At 40.9% G+C, this 21,518-nt stretch overlaps 1 protein-coding gene across 2 annotated transcripts; it reads left to right on the plus strand.

Annotated features, from left to right (window-relative positions):
• Positions 1-3,054: 3,054 nt before the first annotated feature.
• On the plus strand, positions 3,055-17,770 carry OSTC (oligosaccharyltransferase complex non-catalytic subunit). 2 transcript variants are annotated; one of them, XM_065596202.1, is made up of 6 exons: positions 3,055-3,280; positions 4,602-5,145; positions 5,307-5,596; positions 9,757-9,850; positions 12,776-12,973; positions 17,097-17,770. In XM_065596202.1, exons 3-6 carry the CDS (start codon positions 5,458-5,460, stop codon positions 17,113-17,115), a joined length of 450 nt encoding a protein of 149 aa, XP_065452274.1. In that variant the 5' UTR covers positions 3,055-3,280; positions 4,602-5,145; positions 5,307-5,457; the 3' UTR covers positions 17,116-17,770. The 2 variants fall into 2 exon arrangements, with proteins under 2 accessions (XP_065452274.1, XP_065452275.1); XM_065596203.1 differs by having other exon boundaries at positions 3,150-3,280; positions 5,250-5,596.
• The last annotated feature ends 3,748 nt before the right edge of the window (positions 17,771-21,518 follow it).

Here is a 21,518-nt window from a genome sequence, read left to right on the forward strand (position 1 = left end):
TCCACAGATCCAGCCTACCTCCAAATCTGCTGATGTTTCCTCCATAACATTTCCAAGCCAGGACACTTTTTTCTCTCCAGCTAGCTAAATCACTTGTCTAGGCCCTCATTATCTCACATTCTGACTACTGCAATCACCATCTCCCTGGCCCACCTTGTTCCCATCTAGTCCTTATGAAACATAGTTACTAAGATAGTCTTCCTTGCCTGTTGCCCCAATCATCTCACCTCACTCTTAGAATTGTCCATTGGCTCTCTTTTAGTCTCCAATTCAAGCTGTTTAATCTCAAGATCCTTCACAGTGCATGCTGGGCCTTAGGACTTCAACCCCATGGGACGTGCCAGGGCTCTGGGAAATAATCTTTGAGAATTTAAGCCCTGCTGGTAACACACACTTTTGATTGAGGCTACATTATACTGGGAGTTGTACAGAGAAAAGAGAGGTTAATAACTTTTGATCTCATCTTACCTGGGCCAGATTTGAATGAATGACCTAGAGGTGAAAGGCTTTAGAACTAACCTCCAGTCCTCTGAAGAATCCTGTTTTCCCACTGTTCCCAAAAATGTCTTTCAGTATATTGCTATCCTCCTCTGATACTCGAGTTAGTCCTCTTTCCTTCATTGGCCCAAGTAGTCTTTTACTGTGATAGCTCCCAGTATTTTCCTTTTCTTAAGATCTGCATCTTATTTTTCTGAGCAAATGCTACAACAATCTCTCCTGGGAACATCCAGAATATGTTAACAGATGGAAAAACATGTAAGATTAAATTACTGTGGACACAATTACTTTAAAAGAGTATGCCTACCACGCTGTGGCCACCTCAGTCAACTACAGCTTTAAATATATCAATTTAAAATAATATATCAAAGTAGTTGGTGATGAAACAAAACAAAGACTTTTAACTAAGCAGATCAGGACTAGTTTCACCTCAGTTATGTTCTATTATTTAAATCTATTCAGAGACAGCAAAAAATTCAGCTTATTAAGACTGGAATTTCCATTGTATGGGGTTTACTGCCCTAGAGGTATAGCTATCCTTGCCTGTTATGAGAAACTGCTGGGCACCACAAGTCTCCTGCTCTGTGCTCTCTTCCCAGCCCCACAGTAGCACTGAACAGTGCACACCTTTGTGTACTGTCCATAACATAGTACAGTGTCAAACATGGGGAAGAGAGAGATCACAGCAGTAAGGAATGGGGAGAAAAACAAAGAGAAGAGATGTGGGGAGAACTGCAGAGAAGAATGAGAACTGAGAAAAAAGAAGTGGGAAATAATTGTGAGGGTAGTGAGGAGATGAATGAATAAAGTTGTAACATAAAGGGCAATAAGAAAGAAAAACAGAAGGGTGTGGGGGGGGGGGAACACCACAAGAAGGAAAAATGAGAGGACAGAAAGAAAAGGCCAGGAAAAAGAAAACAAATGTGACCTCAGGTACGCTAGAAGGACTAGGCACAGTTCCACTGTAAGAGCGAGTTCAATCATAAAATGTTGGGAGCCACAATCTTAAATGTAAATGTGAGATATGATTACCTAGTTGAATATGATGGTTCATTGATTTCTTTCTAAACTCCACAGTCAGTAGCAACTTTTTCTGGAATATCTTTATTTAATAGTTTTACATATGGCTTTGATCTGCACTATTTGCAACACACAAAAGTAGCTTGTATTATTTATTCTTAATTTTGTGACTTTGTGTGATGGTTCTTGGGGTACCCAGGAGTCTGAGTCACCTTGTTACCCCCTGCCTTCAGCTGAGGGAATCTTGCCTATGCCTGGCTGGGTATCAATTCTCTAATAGCACCAGCTTTCAGCTACTCAAGCAATCTCCTCTGGGCTATGCCAGACTTGTCTTTGTTGGAGGTTAACAATAGATGCATCCCAGTTCCCAAGTGCCTTTGCATCATTCCCCAGCGATATCCTGGCACTGGCTATTCACAGAAATCCCAGATCCTTTGCCCACGTAAAATCACATAGCACTTATGATCACTTATAATAAAACAAATGTGGGTTTCGTTAAGAAAGAATATAGATTCTCCTAGAAACAAGAGAGTGTGCTGGAAACAACCAGATACAATACAAAACAAAATCTGCTCCTATAAAATGTCACAGATGCCCAAAGACAGTACTGGACATGATAAATGCAAACCATATAAGTCTGCAGTCAATTACAACCTATAGCAGGGGTGGGCAAATGTTTTGGCCCGAGGGCCACATCTGGGTATAGAAATTGTATGGCGGGTTCAGGAATGCTCATGAAATTGGGGTTGGGGTGTGGGACGGGATGAGGACTCTGGCTGGGGGTGCGAGCTCCAGGGTGGGGCCAGAAATGAGGAGTTCAGGGTGCGGGAGGTGGTGCCAGGCCCCTAAAATTACTCGTATTCAAGCAAGATCAATGGCAATCAGTCAGAACTATGTAATACAAACATTCAAATTAACATCAAGTTGACTGAGCCCCTGTTAAAAAGAAATGCTGCATAGCTGGATTCTTTTTATTTACCTTCTTATCTTTAATGCTTTAGGGTTCACATGCAGAGGGGTGACACACACACCCCTACCCCCTCCCACACACACTCCCGTACACCTCTCTCACACAGGGGAGGTGACTGACTTACCCGACCCTCCCTGCCTGGCGCTCTCCGCCCTCCATGTTGGGCTGGGCCCCCGGGACGGACCCGCCTCTTCTGGTACTTGGTGTGATGTTGCACTGTGAATTTAATGTGACTGGAATATGCTCATGCAAAAGGTCTCTTTTAAGGTATCATTACAAAGCTTATAATCTACGGAGTGTGGTGATGCTATTTGAATAAATGTATCACTCTTGTATCTGAAACTAGAAATATGAAATATAACTCTGAGGTCCTATTGTAATTATGCAAAGTGTGGGCTATTAATGGTGGTTTGGAATCTTGATGGCTCCCATTAACCAGGACAATTGACTGTAGATGGCGCTGTTTATTTGAAAGTCTTCCTGTGAGTCAGGATGAAAGAATGAAGGCTTGTGGACTCTCAGGACATGTGACCATGTCACCTGGTACTGGAATCCATCTTAAACCTAGTGCGTTTCCATTTAGAAGGAGTGGTGGGGACCCAGAGAGACAAAAGATTCCCTCCTTGTGCCAAAGCTATAAAAGGGGGTGGAACAGAACAAAGGGGGCTGCAGTCATGAGAAATCCCCTAGCTACCACCTGAGCTGGAATAAGGACTGTACTGGGGAAAGGACTGGGTACAGACTAGAAAGGAGTCTAGTCTGCGAAAGAAGCCTACTGAAACATCTCTGAGGGTGAGATTTCATCTGTATTCAGTTTCCTACTGTATTAGGCTTAGACTTGTGTGTTTTTGTTTTATTTTGCTTGATAATTTACTTTGTTCTATCTTATCACTTGGAACCACTTAAATCTTACTTTTTATGGTTAATAAAATCACTTTTACTTATTAATTAACCCAGAGTAAGTAATTACTGGGGGAGCAAACAGCTGTGCATATCTCTCTATCAGTGTTATAAAGGGTGGACAATTTGAGTTTACCCTGTATAAGCTTTATACAGAGTAAAATGGATTTATTTGGGGTTTGGACCCCATTGGGAACTGGGTGTTTGGGTGCTAGCGACAGGAGCACTTATTAAGTTGTTTTCAGTTAATTCTGCAGTTTGGGAGCATGTGGTTCAGACCCTGGGTCTGTGTTGGAGCAGACTGGAGTGTCTGGCTCAACAAGGCAGGGTTCTGAAGTCCCAAGCTGCCAGGGAAAATGGGCTCAGAGGTAGTCTCAGCACATCAGGCAGCAGTCCCAAGGGGATTTCTGTGACCCAACCCATCACACTTGGCACTACGTCTTCTTGAGGCAATACGTGGGGAGGCATGCAGGGTCACATGCCCATTTCTGCCAGGATACACAACAGAATATGGTCAGCAGCAGCCTTTTGGCACCCTTCGGGAAGGAAGGGATGGGAGCTGCTCCCAACTGCAGGGGAGGAGGGAAAGGGATGACCTGACCAACGTCTTTGCAAAGCTCAGGCCAACAACAGGACCCGCCAGCAGGGCCATCCTTAGGATTTATGGAGCCCTACGAAGTATTATTAAACTGATGCTCGCGGACCCCCAGCAGAACCCCTCCTCATTGCTGATACACCTAGCTCTGTATGCAGTAGACGCTACAGCAGCCTGAGGCAATGGGGGGAGGAAGAAGGCAGCAAAGTATACCAAGAGACCCAGTGGCAAAGAGTCACAGTTCCCCACAGAGACCCCCGCACTCTTTCCCTCATGCAGAATGCGCCGTACCGGTGCATCCGGCTCTGTGAATACGGCCCCTGCCTAAGGAGACTGCAGCACACACTGGGTGTGTGGGAGCCGACCTGCTCTTACCTGCTGTTCTGGTGGTGCCCACGATTTTGGGTGCCCTATGCAGCACATATGCTGTGTATGCCTAATGACGGCCCAGCCCGCCAGTGCCGATGGGGGCGGGGTGCAGAAAATATGCGACAACTTGCCCATTTTTAAGAAAAAGTTGGGACACCTGCAGGAGAGCTTAAACATGGGAGTGTCCCTTTAAAAACGGGACGTCTGGTCACCCTACCTAACAAAGCTTGCTTCACCCAAACTTGTTAGAGTGCCGCACCTGCCTGGCATCCAGCTTTTCTGTGGTCTAAAGATAAGGAAAACCCAAATACATTTTGCAACTTGGAATGTTCACACACTCCACGACAGAGGCGCCCAAGCCGGGCGCAGACCTGCCACACTCCGTCCTCTACTGGCGCGGTACAACAGAGAGATCGCTGCCCTGACACCGACACAGGACTTGCTGCCGCTAGAAGTGGGTGCTGCTGGTTACGCTCTCTGCTGGATTGGCCGCTCTGAGGCTGAACACAGAGGCATTTCCCTGCGCGCTGTTGCTGGGGCAAGGGACACACTGAACAGCCTGAACACACCTCTACCTGCGCAGTGCCCCGCACGTGCTCCCCGGCCGGGGCCGCAACGGTAACGTAACGGGCGTCTACTAGCTATAGCACGGCGACAGCGCCCCGCCCGCCCGGTTCCGCACTGTGGGCGGGGCCTCCTGCTCTGTGGGCGGGGCTTCAGGTGGGTCAGTCCCGCCCGAGACTCTCTCAGTTAACGTGTCTTGGCCACGTCAGGTGCTGCTAGGATCTGGCAGGTGAGTAGTACTGATATTCTCCAGACATGTATAGTCGGCTTGAAACTCCAGAGTTTGGAGGTGTTTTAACGACGTGAGATTTTATATCTTGCGTTTTTCTCCAGGTGACCTTTACCGTGCCCAATTTTGCACTTTTTCGCCCCATTCTTATCACCTTCCAGGACCCCGCCTTTGCCCTGCCTTCCCTCTGAGGCTGGTTTCCGCTTCCGTATTCGTGTAGAGTGCGGGAGACGGTGGCCGCGGCGGGTCAAGCCGGGGCAGCGGCGGTGCTGGGTTTGATTAGCCTGCCGCGGAGGTGGTTGGATTGCCATCATGGAGACGCTCTACCGGGTGCCGTTCGCGGTGCTCCAGTGCCCCAACATCAAGCTGAAGCGGCCGAGCTGGGTGCACACGCCCTCGGCCATGACCGTCTACGCGCTGGTGGTGGTGTCCTACTTCCTCATCACTGGAGGTAACGGGCCCGGGCGGAGGACTGGGGGGGTTTGGGGGCGGGCCCAGGACTGGGGGGGGGGGCAGGATTACGCCTGTTCTCTCCGCTCCTAGGGCGCCTGTTCGGCCGGGGGACAGTGGGGTTACCCTTATCTCTCTCGGTGGGAGCCTGGCCGCGGGTGGGTGCCTCCCCGCGCTCTGTGGGCGGCGGTGCTACCTGTGCCCTGTAAGGACAAAAACAGCAGCCGGCACATTTTCCCACCAGTGAGCAGTTTGTGTCACTACACCCCGCTCTCCGGTGGGGTTCCCAGAGAGGGATCTTCTTTGCCCGTGGTGTAACCCCCCACATCCGCGCTGAGGGTGGCACGCAGCTCCCCGTCCCCGCTGGGGCGATGGCCGCAGCTCTGCGAACAGCAAGGCGGTGGCCAAGGTTTTGGGTGCGAGGTTCAGCGATAGGCCTTGGCGAGGATCTTAATTCAGGTGTAGTAACGGAAGAGGTCTGTGGGACGAAATCCATCTCCAGACCAGAATACAGTTGCTCAGTATAGGCAATATTGGAAATCAAACTGATACTGTGTTTGATTTTTTGAGCCTGAGTCCGGAGATGAGTGTGCCATGGGGAGAAACCTTTGTTCCTATAGACAGACCTACTTTCTAGACTTGGCTTTTGGAAGGGATAATTTTAAGATAGCTCTTACAACATCTTCCTCTAGTGGTGAAGGACATTGCTCTGTGTTTCAAAGACATTCAAAAGTTCCCTTCTTTAAATTGATATGCAACCTGAGACGAGCAGCCCCTAAACTCCCTTAATGCTTAGATTAGGCTACCTATGACTCTTATATCTGTTATGTCAGTGAGGTGTATTACCTGCTCCTCCCAACCCCCCAAAATCCCCACCTTTCTCTGTCCACTATGGAAATTTTGCCTTAATCCTGATGCTGGAATGGGACCTTCTAGTATGTGGTACGTAGAATTTAATCAGTGATCAAATTGGAGATTTCCATGCATATCAGAAAACCTTAGCTTTGATTACTTGGTTTTGGGAGAGTGTTGATTGAGGAATGAGGATGATACTGTTGAGCAGTGACTTGGCAGGTGTCTGTTTTGTTTTCCTATGCAAACCCTGTAGCAGTTTTTGGCTTATTCATCACTGCTGCTGCTTAATATGAGATGGTATGTGGATCACAATCTCTTTCTCTGTTTAGCAAAGGAAACTCTAGTCAAGTGACACAATGTACTTTGGTTTGATGCACAAAAGAAACATAATTCTGCATTTATTATAATTATCTCTAAATTACATGAGAAGTCTGTTGCGCTAGTCTGCAGAGCTGATACCCTCTCCCTTCAAATCCTTCATGAAGATCCTCTCTTTGTCACCTACAAGAAATATAGGTAGAGGGGCATGTAGAATAGTTTATATTAGGGCTGTCAATTAGTCACAGTTAACTCATGCAATTAACTCAAAAAAATTAATCGTGATTAATCGCACTCTTAAACAATAGAATACCAATTGAAATTTATTAAATATTTTTGGATATTTTTCTACATTTTCAAATATTCATTTCGATTACAACACCGAATACAAAGTGTACAGTGCTCACTTTATATTTTTTTATTACAGATATTTGTACTGTAAAAATGATAAAAGAAATAGTATTTTTCAATTCACCTCTTACAACTTCTGTAAGTGCAATCTCCTTATTGTGAAAGTGTAATTTACAAATGCAGATTTTTTTGTTACATAACTGCCCTCAAAAACAAAACTGTGTAAAACTTTAGAGTCTACAAGTCCACTCAGTCCTACTTCTTGTTCAGCCACCCGCTAAGACAAATACGTTTGTTTACATTCATGGGAGATAATGCTGCCCGCTTCTTATTTAAATGTCACCTGAAAGTGAGAACAGGCATTTGCATGGCATTTTTGTAGCCGGCATTGCAAGGTATTTACTTCCCAGATATGCTAAATATTCATATGCCCCTTCGTGCTTCGGCCACCATGCTTCCATGCTGATGATGCTCATTTAAAAAAATAGTGCATTAATAAAAATTTGAGACTGAATTCCTTGGGGGAGAACTGTGTGTCTCCTGTTCTGTTTTACCCACATTCTGCCATATATTTCATGTTATAGCAGTTTCAGATGATGACCCAGCACATGGTGTTCATTTTAAGAACACTTTCACAGCAGATTTGACAAAACGCAAAGAAGGTACCAATGTGAGATTTCTAAAAAATAGCTACAGCACTCAACTCAAGGTTTAAGAATCTGAAATGCCTTCTACAATCTGATTGGAATTGGGGTGTGGAGCATGCTTTCAGAAGTCTTAAAAGAGCAACGCTCGATGCGGAAACTACAGAACCCGAACCACCAAAAAAAAGAAAATCAACCTGCTGGTGGCATCTGACTCGGATGATGAAATGAACATAAGTCAGTCTGCTCTGCTTTGGATCGTTATCGAGCAGAACCTGTCATCAGCATGGACACATGGCCTCTGGAATTGTGGTTGAAGCATGAACGGACATATGAATCTTTAGAGTATTTTGTACTCTGTGTAAATATCTTGTGACGCCGGCTACAACAGTACCATGCGAACTCCTGTTCTCACTTTCAGGTGACTTCGTAATCAAGAAGCGGGTAACTTTATCTCCTGCGAATTGTAACCAAACTTGTTTGTCTGCGTGATTGGCTGAAGTAGGACTGAGTGGACTTGTGGGCTCTAAAGTTTTACATTGTTTTACTTTTGAATGCAGGGTTGTTTTGTACATAATTCTACATTTTGTAAGTTCAACTTTCATGATAGAGATTGCACTGCAGCAGTATTTCTTTTGTTTTTTACTGTGAAAATATTTGTAATAAAAAATATAAAGTGAGCACTGTACACTTTGTATTCTGTGTTGTAATTGAAATCAATATATTTGAAAATGTAGAAAACATCCAAAAATATTTAACTAAACGGTGCTCTATTATTTAATTGTGCGATGAATCATGATTATTTTTTTTAATTGGTTGACAGCCCTAGTTTATAGTAATTAAAATCCCATGTCAAGACATGGCTAATTTGTCCTCCTGACCACTTTCATTGTATGTTGTATTTTCTGCTCCCTCTCCCTTTCTTTCCCCCTACTCCTCTTTCTGGGGCTGAGCATATGCCTCCTGTGAGTTTATACAGTGCCTCAGATGCTGCAGTCACTCCAGAAACAAATAAGGAATGTGAAGTTCAACCACAAGAGGCAGTAGCTCAAGTAAATTTGCTGGAATAAATTTAGACTTTTATATAAGTAACTCCTAAAATTCTAGATTAAATTCAAAATTACTGCTAAAGTTTACAGGATCCCTGTCAGGCTCAATGACATTGCAACATGAATCTTCCCATGATATTCTCTAGTGTTTGTACCAATAGAGTAAGAAAGAATGGTCCTTAAATAGAACACTACTGTACATTTTGGGTCTTTTCAGCCAAAAGTGGTCTTTATTTTTGTTAACCTTATAAAGGTAAATGGAATTAATCAAGTTAACAATCACAGATTAAACTCGATTAAGTAGAAAAACAAGGTCTAGTGTTCTAGGCTCTGATATGGTGAACAGTTATGACTCTACACATTCACAGTCCTTGAAGTACTAATCATGTATAAGCCGCTTACCATTACGGGTATGTCTACACAGCAGCTGGGGTGCTGATTCTCAGCTCTGGTAGACATACACATGCTAGGAGTGGTTGAACTAGTGAGCTAAAAATAGCAGTGGTGGTGTGGCAGCTCAGCTGCCTGAGTACCTACCCAGGGGGTTTGGCAGGATTGTACTCAGGTAACTAGCCTGAGCCAGTGGCCATGCTGCTACTTTTTGCATGCTAGCTTGAGCAGAACTATCTGTTTGAGCAGAACTGTATATCTACCCAAGCTGGGAACGACCCTCCCAGCTGCTGTATAGATATACCCTAATGTAAAAAATGGCTTTCTGAAATGTCTGAGATTCATCCCACTATAATTTAAGGTTGTACCTTAATTGATTGATTGTGTTTCTTAGCATTTGAACAGGAGATGTAAAAAGGCATGTAATTTACTAAACTGTTCCCTTTCTAGTCATATTGTCTGTAGAAGGAAATCATTCTCAATATTTAGAGATGGATGATGCTGGCCCATAATTCAAAACTAATGTCCCCCCCCCCCTTTTTTTTTTTTAATAGGAATAATCTATGATGTGATTGTAGAACCTCCCAGTGTTGGGTCTATGACAGATGAACATGGACATCAGAGACCAGTGGCCTTCTTGGCATACAGGTAGAAATTATCCTTTGTCATAATCGAATGGTCTCTCCCTGACCTGCAAACAGATGAATGCAAGTGAACCACAATGCTCTTGTAGAGCTCCATTGACTTCAGCTGTGCTTTCTGAGGGCCCCAGGATCCACAAATATGAATCTGATTGCACTGATTGGAGCTTTCATTTGCAAATGAATTGTTTAAATATCCACCGTATACATCGCTACCTCAATGTAACACGACCCGGTATAACACTAATTCGGATATAACGCGGTAAAGCAGTGCTCCGGGGGGGCTGCGCACTCCGGTGGATCAAAGCAAGTTCAATATAATGCAATTTCACTTATAATGCGATAAGATTTTTTGGCTCCCGAGGACAGTGTTATATCGAGGTAGAGGTATATTTTATATATAGGCTTGGAAGGATTTGACTTTTATTGTGTGAAATTTTAATATCTTTTTGTATTTTTATCAATTACATTTTTGCATTACAAGAAATGAAATTTCTGGTAGATACTAATTAATTTTCATGAGTAGAAGTCAAGATTTGTAACAAGCTATATTTGATCATATTTCATAACTATAATATCTTTAATTACTTGTCAGAGTTGATAGAATACACCAGTTGTGTAATGTGTTTTTATATTTTTCCTTTCTGTTAAACTTTTTGTTTAATAATGGGTGAAAGATGTTTGTGTGCTTGTTTGTGAAAGGAACAGTGGGTGGTTGCAAATATGTTAACAATTAAAACTGAATACCCCAGTCTAGTTGTGTGTATTAATATAACCTGTCTTTAGCTGGCTTTCACTTTCTTTTCTATCCCAAACTCTTTTTCTACTATTTTGAATGACCATTTTTCTGTTCCACATCAAGTTCTGCTGTAAGGGCAAACCACAAACCTTATTTTTCTAATTCCTCTCAACAGCAATAAACTGTGGAATTCATATCCATAATTTGCATTCAGTTTGTGAACCCAAAATAAAATGATGGATTTTGATAAGTTGCAAGATTAAGGTCTTAGTTATTTTGCATGAGTGCAGGGGACCACCCATATGGAGTAACTTGTAGTTTAGGACCAGATTTTGTTCAGTTTGAAACCTAAATCTACAGTGTCTGTCCTTCAAAATTAGTTCAGCAGATGCTTCTTGCTTAGAATCTAAAATTTTATTAGAGGTGAAACTAATCTAGTCAGAAGTTAGTTGAGAAGATTAAGGAGTAGTTTACAGAGCTCTGGATTTTGACTGTCTGGACTGGTTATCCTTAATTTCTGCAGAGAATGATGGGGCTTTTTTTGTTTTTGTTTTTTTAACTAAGGTGCCTCATTGTAAAAAAGAGAGCTGACACTGTTTAAATAAATAAATTGATCATAAAATACATAGTAGTTTCTCATTGTTACTCTTGACTCTGGGAATTGTTTGTGCTCAGAATTAACGCCTTCCAATATATGCCTCAGATTTCTTTGGAGCACTGCATTATACACGTTTCAGAGTGGTAGCCATGTTAGTCTATCAGCAAACAGAACAAGGAATACTTGTGGCACCTTAGAGATTAACGCATTTATTTGAGCATAAGCTTTTGTGGGCTAAAACCTACTTCATCGGATGCATGCAGTGGAAAATACAGTAGGAAGATATATACATACACACACACACATGCAGAGGACATGAAAAAGTGAGTTACCATACTAACTATAATGAGAGTAATGAATTAAGGTGGGCTATTATCAGCATACATGAACCACATGGCTCTAGGAAGGTGGGAGCACTTTAGTGAAAGTCATGGGGAAGAACAGTATAAAAGATTAGACTATTTATCAAGATTAGATACTAATATGAAATGCTCTGCTCCCTTGTAGATCCTTCCAGCAAAGTGCTTTATCAAGATGGTGGTGTAAACCTGTATTACAAATTGGAAAACTGAGGCATGGATGTATTAAGGGACTTATCCAAAATCATGCAGTGACAGAAATAAGAATGCAGTCTAGTGCCAGGGTTCTCAACCTTTTTCTTTCTGAGTCTCTCCCCTCCTTCCCCCCAACATGCTGTAAAAACTCCATGGCCCATCTGTGCCACAACAACTGTTTTTCTGCATATAAAAAACAGGGCCAGTATTAAGGGGGTATCAAGCAGGACAATTGTCCAGGGCACCACGCTGCAGGGGGCCCTGTGAAGCTGAGTTGCTCAGGCTTTGGTTTAAGCCCTGGGTGGCGAGGCTCAGAGCCCCATGCTTCTGCCCCATTAGGTGGGGTTTTGGCTTTCTGCTCTGGGCCCCAGCACGTCTAATGCTGGTCCTGCTTGGAAGACCCCCTGAAATCTGCTCGTGATCCCCCAGGCGACCCCGGACCTCTGTTTGAGAACCACTGGTCTAGCGCACCTTACTCCTAATGCTGTGCTAGAACAAGGAGACACAATTCCTCCCTTGATATTGACTTAAATAACCCTTCTCTTCTTGCAGTGACTGGAATTCGGGGTTTGTCTTCTAAGCACTGGGTTGGGAAACAAACTTGAAAGCTCAACAGTCGAAGTCTTGGGTCCCTACTTGCATTCATTTAACTTATTTTTGCTTTCAACCAAGATACATTTGAAATTACCAGTCATCTAAAATTCTAAATAAAGAAATGTATAAAATGTGGTGGTTTTGCATACAGTTACATTACCCTTTTATGAATACTCATGATTAAAAGCACTTGCAAAGTACTGATCCAGGAGCTAAATTTTATATTCATCCCTTATCATGATTGACTTCGTATCAGGAGACAGTGGAACATAACACATGTTGCTGGGGCTAAGTGTGTAAACATCAAAATGAACTGTCCTGGATTTTTGTAAATTGGAATCAGATCAAAATATTATATTAAATAGCTAGCTCTTGAAGTGGAAATAATACCTTGAGGGACTGGTGTTCCATTGAAACATCTTTTACTTTTTTCTTTTCTTCCCCCAGAGTAAATGGACAGTATATTATGGAAGGACTCGCATCCAGCTTCCTTTTCACAATGGGAGGCTTAGGCTTCATAATTCTGGACCGATCCAATGCACCAAATATTCCAAAGCTCAATAGATTTCTGTTGCTTTTTATTGGATTTGTCAGCGTCCTGTTGAGCTTCTTCATGGCAAGAGTTTTCATGCGGATGAAATTGCCGTAAGTTATTTAGTACATTTCATGCTGTTCTCCCCTTCCTTTCTGTTACTGATAAGCAGGGATCCTAGTTTTCTGTGATAAATCACAGATTTGTATGGGTTTTTTTCCATGATTAAAGTGGAATGCTGAACTTCCAGTTTCCCTAGCCACTATAAATATAGGTATCGGTTGAACACAATGTTTTATTGGTATATTTACATTTTTTAAGCAAGTTTGAAGCCTTCCAGTGCATCAATCATTATGATAAAATAAAATTAATAGAATTGCAATTTGTATTTCTTACATATACCAAATATTTCTATGTCTGCTTTCTATATTTTCAGAAAATTGTTTTTTTTTTTAACGCACAAAATAAAAAGCAAAAATTGCTTTTATATTAACGTTAGTCCTGGAGGCTGAAGTGAAATTTGAGATGCATTAAAATACACACCCCTATAAGTCATTGAGTAACCGCTATATGCCAAAGCAGTGTATTGGAGTGTGTTTAGCTATGTACAGTAGAACCACGTTTATCTGGGCCTCCATTACCTGGCTCTCTGTACTATATTAACTGAACCACCAGCCGCCCAGGGCTGACTGTGGCAAGGGCTCGGGCGGTCAGCGTATTCAAAAATCAACCACAAGAGGGGAGGTTGCGCCCATTGAATAAGTGGCACTGGTACTTTCATCAGTAAAATTTAGTTAATAAGTTTACATTTTTTTCACAAAATGTAAAAACTAAAGAATCTCTGTAAAAATGCATATTCCACATTTTTCTCTGGCAAACAGATTTCTAGGATCCCAGCTAAGTTTACAAAGCACTACATCTGAAGCAAGGATAAGTTATGTTTAAAAAAAAGTTGGTGTAGATTAAACATTCACAGCTTTGCTTTAAGGTGTTTTAGTTAAAATTGGAATCTGCCCTCTTTAGGGAGGTGTGACGTTTTTGGGTCTGCCCATTCTGAAACATGTTGTGCAGGGAGTGACAAGCTCCCTGTCAGAAATCATAGCTACAATACAGTTGGATTATAGACTGGATGGGTTGGATTTTGAGGAAAGATTAAAAGACTTAATCTATACAGGTTGGCTAAAAGCCAGCACAGGCTTTGGAGAGAAGCATAAATAGCTAAGCATTGGGAGGATGGGAGATGAATTAGGGGTATAACAAGGTGAAAATTAAGAAGGAAAATTGAGGCTATCTGGGAAATTTTTCACGGGCTGTAGAACAATCTTCCAAGGAAGGTAGAGTAATCTTTGTTCTTGCATGTATCTACTGACAGGGCTTTCGAGCTTCTTGATTCTGTGTTTTCCAGTCTATCCAGTAGCTTATAATGAATTCATTTTATTTTTGCTGCCTGCCTTTCTTTTCTCCTTCCCTTCCCACTTCTTAACCCCACTATGACCTCTAGAGCTGCCAACAGCAGCAGTTTCTTTGAGGGCCACTGCTAAAACCACTCCATGAATTAACTGGCAGGAGATGTGTTTTTTTTGAAATAATGATATGGTCATTCTCCATTTCTTGGAGAGTCACTAAATCTCCTCTCCAATATAATTACTAGCCCATAAAGTGTTGGATTTCCTGGCAGTGTGTAGCAATGCAGCATGAAGCATCAGCATACAATAGATTTATTTTTTTAATCAAATGTGGCTGGTCTCAAGAGTTTATGGTCATGTTTGAGAAACTCCGAAGAATAGGAAGGAAATCTTACAAGACTCATTTGTGGCTTAGACATATGTTCTAACAAGAACAAAGGTTTTACATGAGGTACTGACTTTGTATCATTTCAGTTAATTTCCTAACAGGCTTTTGTTCACTGATTATTTAATATTCAGGAATATCTTGCCTAAGGGAAAGTTTGTCACATATGACTGCCAAATAACTTGCTAAATCCTCATTAATGAAAACACAAGACTTATCTGATACAGGACACGACACTGAATTTTATTTTTATTGAAAGGCAGGCAGTTCCTAAATTACTCAAGGCACATAAAAGCCTTTGTATTCTGGTGGTATTCAGTACATTGTTTTTGATTAATGTGGACATCATTCTTGTTTTGCATCTGAGAACCACAGGTTTAAAATCTAAAAACTAAACTAATACATACAGGTTAAATCATGATTCCTGTTGTTGTAGTTATACTCACAATAATAGACTTAAGCTGTCCCTTCTGTTTTTGCTCTGATTTTCAAACACACAGAATTGTGCTAGATGCTAGAAACAAGTAAAGACAGTCCTTGCTCTGAAATGTTGTGGTTCAGACATGATTCAAGACGTGAGAACCATAGACCGACAAGGAGAAATTGGGGAAAGGAAGGACAAGGGTTGCAATAATATACAGCTACTCTGTAAGACGTGTGTGTCTCGGCCGTTACGTTACCTTAGTTCATGGAAGAAGTGGAGGTTAGAGGAGACAGGAAAGGAGAAAAGTTGGGGCTGAATTGTACCAGTTTGGGCTGACTGATGTAGGATCTTGAAATTGATAGTCTATGTGAGCAGCACAAATGCAGAACCTTTCACAAAATATAATAAAGGCTTCCAGAATTTATGATGATAAAGGCTAGGTTGAGAATAATAGACTAAATCTGTTCCAGTGATTCTATCAAAGTAAAGTGGGGGTGGAGGGTGGAGTGCTCAAGCTAGTTAGCAGAGCAGGTTCCTGTTTGAACCAGTCTCACCCTTGAATCTCTCAGCAAATTTCTCTGCAGTTAATGGCACAAACACTAAGGCCAGGAAATGCTGGTATATGAAGACGCCCCTTTGATTTGCTAGTTTAGAAGTCCCTTGCCAGCCTGCTGGGATATCTTCTCGGCCACCTGGCTATAACTATCTACACCCAAGCACAGCTGCCGTGATTCTCTTCATTTAGATCCCTATCTACAGTAGGTAATGGTGTGCCAGTGAAGGAAAAATTTCCCAGACTACTACAAGTTGGTAAAAAGGAATGGAAGAAATTTCTTCCAAGGAACGATTTACAGGATTCTTTATAAAATCCTTATTAAAAAACATTAACCCAATGTGATGGTTATTGAGACCTCTGTGGATGGACTTGAGAGGCCTATAAAATTCCCAGATTACACTTCTGAAAGTTTTTGATCTTTAATATTCATCAAATGAAAATTTGCTTTTTGGTTAGGGAGGGTTTTTTTTTTGTTTTTGTTTTTTTGGTTGATAAACATAAACCCTCCATGGACATGAATGTGATGAAAGATCAGAAATAAGACAGGATTTTAAGACGTGTTTCAAATGACCAAAGATGTAGCCTTTTTTTAAGGACACAGAGTTGGTGTTTTAAATATTCCAACAGTGCCAAAAGTGTTTCTCACCATTACAGCGCTTCTTTGCATATGTTACCAGAACAGCACAACAAAGATGCCAGTTTGAGCTTTACTATAAAATGTTAGAACTGTAAACTGAATTTCCATTTCTTTAAATTTCAGACAATTGCAGGGAGTAACTATCTTAATTTTATACAGACCAACTCAAAACTTGTATTTAGAGAAGTTGATCTAGGGGCAACTGCAACTGGTTTCAACCACAAGCCAATGTTTGGAGTTCACCTTGGAGAATAATCTGGTTGACAGCTAGTAAAATCTGATTTTTGGACCTGAGACCTAATTATAACTAAACTCCAGTTAATTAACCTAGAACAGGGAGAACAGAGAGAATCCTTGGATCCATACTTTATTGTATGGTTATTTATGAACAACTTTATCCCTTGGTCTTCTGTTTTTGAAAATTATATTCTTACGAGGCTCTGGAATTGTGGTACTAAACTTGCATTAATATATCGCATACACCACAGGAATAGGTTGTGTGTTCTGGTGAAAATTTGAATATGGAATAGTCTCATTAAGTTTTAATTGAGTGGAAAGTTTCATAAGTATCCATTGACGATGTTTCTAGTGAAGGTCTATACCATAACATTAATTAAGGCTTGCACAGTCATTTTAGCTAACTGTTTGTTGTTCCTTACTGTTTTCTCATTGTTTTTGGTTTTTTTTTATAACTTTTTCAATTGTTTAAGTCTGACAAATGAGTACACTGGTAACCTGGTATAGCTTTATCTTGAAAATTGTAATCTGTTCAGTTTAGATGTGCTGTGCTCCTAACTTCTCTCTCTTAACTTTTATTTTGTCCTGTAGGGGATACTTGATGGGTTAGTGCCTGGTGTGATATATGCAAGCACAAAATGGATTTGCTTCTCTTCATGAAGAGCTTAAAAACAAGCAATCTATAAAAATTATACTGTCCCCTACAAGAAGACACAAGAAAGGTCTAGTTACGCGAACCAGCAAGTGCAAGAAGTGCTTCCAACTGTCTCCTTTCATAAATAAAAACTGTCATTACCAGTGGTTGGTGTATTTTTAAAACAGCATTTTATCACTTGTCTATTTCTATCTTTAAAAAAGAAAAAGTTACTGAACTGTTACTTAGCTTTAGGTATGAATTTGTACCTTGAAACAATTCACTATAAAATGTAAAACTGGTATTTTTCCCCTCCTCGTTTTTTCCCTTAACCTGACTGAGATATTGGGCAAATGTTGGGCAATTCCTGATTTTAAAGTGTGCAGCACTCTGGCCTTTTTTCCTGTGGCCTGCCCCATACCAAGTTTATACCTGGAGAGAAGTCTTTTGGTGATGCTTTACTATCAAACACACTGTGTCTAGTGAAGTTATTTCTAAGGCACCAATTGCCTTGATATTCATGGCAATGCATTAACAAATCCAGATGTACATTGGATACAACATTGTGTGAGTGAATTTGTTTTTGGAACAGTGTATGAAAGGAGCCAAATTAAACATATTTTCTACTAAACCACTTGCATTTTGTGTGATTTCTAAAACAGAGTAATCTTTACAAATCATACACAATCTAGTCTGTAGGTTCTGCAGTATCAATGCTACTACACAACGGTTGTTTACTTAATGTATCTTTTATTGGATAGTGATATTGTAAACTGTAGTGGGCAACTGTAACTGTCTCTCGTAAGTTCACCAGAGCCTGCAGTTCTTCTCAGGCATGCATTGTATCGAAATGGTACACCATTACCAATAACAAGGTGAGTTATTGAATTACTTTGGAGGCTTTTGGTTTTTTATATTGGCTAGGGACAGACACCAACTTATTTTTCTTTGATTAGTGTATACACATTGAGAGGAAATAATTTCATTCCTCTAATTGTTAACATTTGTGCAGATCATGCATTGCTTCTCTCTGTGAGAAGGAACAATCTTTGTCTAAAATCACAGCAAGGTCCTTTACCTAGTCACAAGTGTTCAAAGTACTATGTTATCCTCTGGATTCAGAAATTAATTCTGTCACTGGGAGCCATCGTTCTGTTTAGGACCTCAGTATGCCTACAGTTTTTGAGATCTTCGTGTTTAACATCTACTACCTGACATGCCATCATGAGAAGCAAGCTTTCCACTCGTTCCTTCTATTATGTTTATGTAATCGTCACTACATTCATTTGTTTTGCTATGCCTTTTTCTATCAGGATGGTTGGTGGTTACCTTTTTTTTTTTTTTTAAAGCTATGAGTGAGTTCTGATGGATGCTTATGATTACAGGAATCCTACATTTTTCCAAGTGTGTTGTTTGTATCCCTCTGTACTGACAGTCTTAGTGGGGAAAGTACTATTTACAGTTCAGTACAGACCAGCTGTACTGCTGTAAGGAGAGAGAGCAGAAAGAAACAGATGAGGGGAATAATAAGAGAGCCCAGAGGTGGGATACACGATGCAGAAATGGGAGTAGTTTGGTCGGTAAAGCATCAGTGCAGGACTGAAACTCGTTCAATTCTGGCATGGTCTTTAGAGGTTTCTCCTGTGAGGTAGTGTACCAAACAAACCGTAAAGGAGAAGCATTGCGGTATCTTCTCTGACTCTTCAATTATGTGAATGGGTGAATGTTGTAAAATTGTATGCTGTTTACTGTACGCATCAGCAGATAGCTTCATGTGCCTGGTTTTGGGTTATTCAAGAAAACGTACAAATGAGTGCAAGAAAATTGTACAAAAAAAATTTGGCTTTACCTTTTGTCTAGACTACCCCATCCTAAAATATATGATGGGAGAGAACCTGTCAGAGTTCATCGAAAAGAGGACTGAAAAGCTGCGTTAGAGTAAAGATATTGGTAATAGGAAAACATCCCTCCATAGTGGGAAATAAAGATACGGCTATTTACTAGCTTGATGTAAACAGCACTTTCAATCTGCTTTGATAGAAACTTAGTGGCAGTCAAATTAAGAACTCCTATGTTCAAATTAAAAAAAAAAAACTGTCCCTCCTAGGCTGGTGTGCTAGAAATAGACTTGAATTTGGAACTCTTGCATCCTCCGGGGTAAACTACTGGGAAATCACTTCAGCACTTCAAGCAAGGTGAGAGGTATTAGACTGGTAATAGTGTTGAGAATTAAACATGGATACACTGCTTAGAAGTGTGGTTATAAAGACTGGGCACTGTCCTGACTTCCTTTTTTCTACTACCCCAGCCTGCTGAGAATTATAGATTAGAAGTAGGATATGGTGTATTTGTGGTATTGAATCAACCTTCTGAAAAACAAGTTTATGTGGTTTGAAAGATGTGCTGATAAAGACATTACAGTAAGTCTAATGACTTTTTAATAGTGTAGAGTTCATAAGTAAGTTTCATGACTAATCTGGAATAAATTTAACTCAAATACACTGGCATCCTTGCTAGCCCCACTGCATGGGGATTATAAGTAATTAAAATGTATGGCATAAATTTTTTACAAAGGTTTGTAAAATACACAAGTATGCACATTACTGTACAGGGAAGGATATAATTGCGTAGACTACTTTATTTGCACACCTCCAATGAGGCCAAATTTATTTCTAAATCTTTTACTTAATTGTAATTTCCCAATTCATGGATCATATTTGAATTTAACAGCACAATAAACTCTTAACTGTAGTACTTACAGTATCTTACTCTGTGTTATACCAGCCCAGTTTACTGCATCCTCATTCCAAGTGCAGTAATAAATACTAAGTGTTTCATGTTAATATCCTAACATGACAGCTTTTGACTGTGACATGAGTTTGTATAGAAATTTAAGATTCAAGCCAATGAATGTTAAAACTTGCATGGATCATATGCCAACTTAAAAACAAGTCAGTAAATTTGCTTAAAAAATTCTTAACTAGTGCTCTTCTTCTGCAAAGCAATTGACAAACATCAATCTTTTCATCACCCAAGGAAGGAAGCAAGCCTTCCTCTTTATAATGCGGAAACTGACACTCACGCTACAACTTACCATTTCAAAAGTGTCCACTAATATAGTGAATCTGTGGGTGTCCAGTCCCTGACTTTCAAATGCCAAGTGGCTGTAGCTCCAACTGAAGTTAGTGAGAACGGTGGGTGCTTAGAATCTCTAAAAATTGAGCCTGTTGTGTTACTAGTTAGTTTTGGGTATCTAACAGGCACATTTGAAAATTTAGGCCTAATTGATTTTGCCAAGACACAGCAGGCATCTGTTGAAATAGGGAGTAGAATTTCAGTTGATTTTGGCACATGGTCTTTGTGCTTAAATTGTGTCAAGGGGAAGAAGCTGTGCCTTTCAAATTAAGTGGAAGTAAAAACTCTTTACTTCTGTGCTGCCATCAAGGCAGCCTATTGTTATTTGTAATGGTCTTGAGAGAAGATGGTTTCTAGAATTCTAGTCTGAGGCTCAGGAGACAGGTCCAATTCTCTGCTCTTCCACATACTAATGCTACTTGCTTGCTTTAGGCAAGGCATTTAGTCTCTTTGCCTCCGTTCCCATCTATAAAATGGAGATAATAGTCCTTCCCTGCCTTATGGACACTGTGACGATAAATACATTAAAGATTGAGAGGCACTCAGTGTGGTAATTAAGGCCATAAAAAGTACCTACGATAGGTATCCACTACAACACTTTTATGTAGATGTTGTTATGCCTAATCCAAGAAAAATGATGTAATAATTATCATTGCTCTTGCTCACATTGGGCCTGATCCACCACTGCTGTGCACTTTGTGTTACACTGCATAAAGTGGGTGTAAAATGCTAGCACTGGTGGAAGTGAATGGAACCCTGTGCGTGTGACCTGAAGCACCCAGATATTTCACACACTACGCACCTAATAATCTTTGAACAAAATATGCCTTGTGAGGTATCGTTTAAAAATTAATAACTGGCTGGTCAATAATACAACAGCAAAATGTATGGAGCAACGTTATACGTAAAGTTCTGAATTCCCCCATATGATGTTACTAGAATATGTTCAAGACGAGATGGCTTTGCCTATGTAAAGATGTTAAATAGGTCTGTCCTAAACAAAGGAATGGGGGTTTGCCTCAGTTTACATACAAGCAGTAAACAGGAGCATCAAGACAGCAGGAGGAGGAGATGGCAGGAAAGAGAACAATTTGCATTTTAGCTAATGCCAGTGAGGGCAGAATGAGTCTGGGGGTGAAGGAAGCTCCATGCTCCGTCACCTTACTCACAGCTTGAATAAAGTTTACACGGAGGGATAACCTGCAGAAGCATGTTTCAAAAGGTTTACTGGTCTATAAAGCTAC

Source organism: Chrysemys picta, chromosome 5 (assembly GCF_011386835.1).
Source record: "Chrysemys picta bellii isolate R12L10 chromosome 5, ASM1138683v2, whole genome shotgun sequence".
NCBI lineage: Eukaryota > Metazoa > Chordata > Testudines > Emydidae > Chrysemys > Chrysemys picta.

Excerpts from the sequence above, each read along its gene's own strand:
- OSTC (XM_065596202.1), top strand. The coding sequence starts at position 5,458 with ATGGAGACGCTCTACCGGGTGCCGTTCGCGGTGCTCCAGTGCCCCAAC. Across the intron at positions 5,597-9,756 it reads CTACTTCCTCATCACTGGAG|GAATAATCTATGATGTGATT; the intron begins GTAACGGGCCCG and ends TTTTTTTAATAG. Across the intron at positions 9,851-12,775 it reads GTGGCCTTCTTGGCATACAG|AGTAAATGGACAGTATATTA; the intron begins GTAGAAATTATC and ends TTCTTCCCCCAG.